General features: G+C 38.5%; 1 protein-coding gene across 1 annotated transcript in view; it reads right to left on the bottom strand.

The window, feature by feature from the left end:
* The window catches only part of LOC107717640 (MAM domain-containing glycosylphosphatidylinositol anchor protein 2-like), a 165,270-nt gene that overhangs the window by 119,920 nt on the left and 43,718 nt on the right, over positions 1 to 1,632 (bottom strand). Inside the window, exon 2 of the mRNA XM_016524452.1 lies at positions 803 to 942. Within this exon, the coding sequence (XP_016379938.1) occupies positions 803 to 942 (140 nt within the window). The remainder of the gene's footprint in view (positions 1 to 802; positions 943 to 1,632) is intronic.

Genomic DNA, 1,632 nt, shown 5'->3' with positions numbered 1-1,632 from the left:
AATACGTACCAATAAGTACATATCACTGCAGTTTCCAAAAGAAATGAACACTAGAGGCAGTAAAACTCCCACAACTTTTATTCCTTTTCACACAAAGTATGATTTACAGGTCCACAGTTTTGATTAATAAAGCCTAATTTGAGCATAATTGCTTGAAGAATATTATGTTATGAATTCAAAACAATGTTTTGAGATTTGAAAACCGATGCATTTGAACGTTGTCGACACATATCCAGCTTCATATGCATGAGTTTTCTAATTCAATAGGTTTGCTCGGTAGCTCACGCGATACGGCGTTTCACTTAGATGGTGAAGAGTTCCGGTTCGAAACCACGGTTCGACAAAACGGCTCAAATCTGCAAAAGGAAGTTAAAATAGCACGGCTGCATCAACAAATGCATTTTTATATCACTTTTGCATTTGTTAACACTATCGCGTAGGTTTAGGGTTGGGTTTGGTGTAGGGGATATGTCCAATATGATAGAGCATTAACTTTTAGCGACACTACTCGAATATTTGAATTATGAACCACCGCAATATGTACCTGAAGCAACGTAATACAAACACAGCAATACGTTCCTATATCAACGTAACAAATACGTGTCAGGGTCACGTATTGAACCTGCGTTCTAGCGCCACTCACTGGGCGTTTCACTTTGAACCTGCAGCGAAACGTGCTGTGAGGTACGTAATAACGGTGCTGCAGAAATGTATTTAGAGGCACATATTTCGAATGAGCCTGGGTTGCTATTGGATGTTGAGGCAGTGATTGACAGGTGGTGGTCATCTCTCTCACTCTCACCTGTGGTCGTGGATGTCCGGTGACCAGGCAGGTGAGCTCGAGCGTCTCTCCCTCTCGGATGGTGTAAACCCTCTCAGAGTAACGCTCCTCCTCCACGTTACACGCATGACCCGAGTGCACGATCTGGACAGTAGGAGGCGCTGTGAAGAGAACAGAGCGAAAGCATCACAATCATGCATCAAACACATCCCTCCCTCCGTCTCATCACTCTGTATCGAAGCACGAATCCTCATATTGTTAATCATGTAAACGCACACGTCCTTGAGCAGAATGAGTCAGCTGCCTTTGGATTTGAGCTCTATCAAGCACAGTTCACTCTGCATCACATGACGACTACCTAGACGACTAATTCAACATCTAACAATCCCTAGAGAAGCTGGGCAATGATTAATGAACGTACACGCTAGAGTCTGACTCTTTGATTTAATGCAGGATAAAAAAGAGTGATATTCATGATCTCCTTTATGTTTAAAGCTTCTTCATGTGCATCGTCTGTACTGTACAAGACTAAAAAGTGTTCTTACTATACCTGAGGGAAAACTATACTGTAATAGATTGATCCTTACATTTCATGTACTGTAATTTTTTCAGTAAAATACTGGTAAATGTATCATTTTTTTAATTAAAAAAATAACGTCATTTAATTTACAGTGACAAACGGAAAACTGACATTCATTGTGTGACATATGATTGTATATCGCCTGAAATTTATTTCTTAATAGTTTTTGTTATCAGTTATGAATTCAATTTAAATTTAATGAAAGTTTAGGAAATTTTGTCATGTTTTTTTGCAATTTTTTATTAATATATATATATATATATATATATAT

The sequence above is a fragment of the Sinocyclocheilus rhinocerous genome, unplaced genomic scaffold (genome assembly GCF_001515625.1).
Source record: "Sinocyclocheilus rhinocerous isolate Xijiao unplaced genomic scaffold, SAMN03320098_v1.1 scaffold1174, whole genome shotgun sequence".
In the NCBI taxonomy this organism is placed as follows: domain Eukaryota; kingdom Metazoa; phylum Chordata; class Actinopteri; order Cypriniformes; family Cyprinidae; genus Sinocyclocheilus; species Sinocyclocheilus rhinocerous.
Note: the sequence above shows the minus strand (reverse complement) of the source record. Positions and strands in the feature narration are given on the sequence as shown.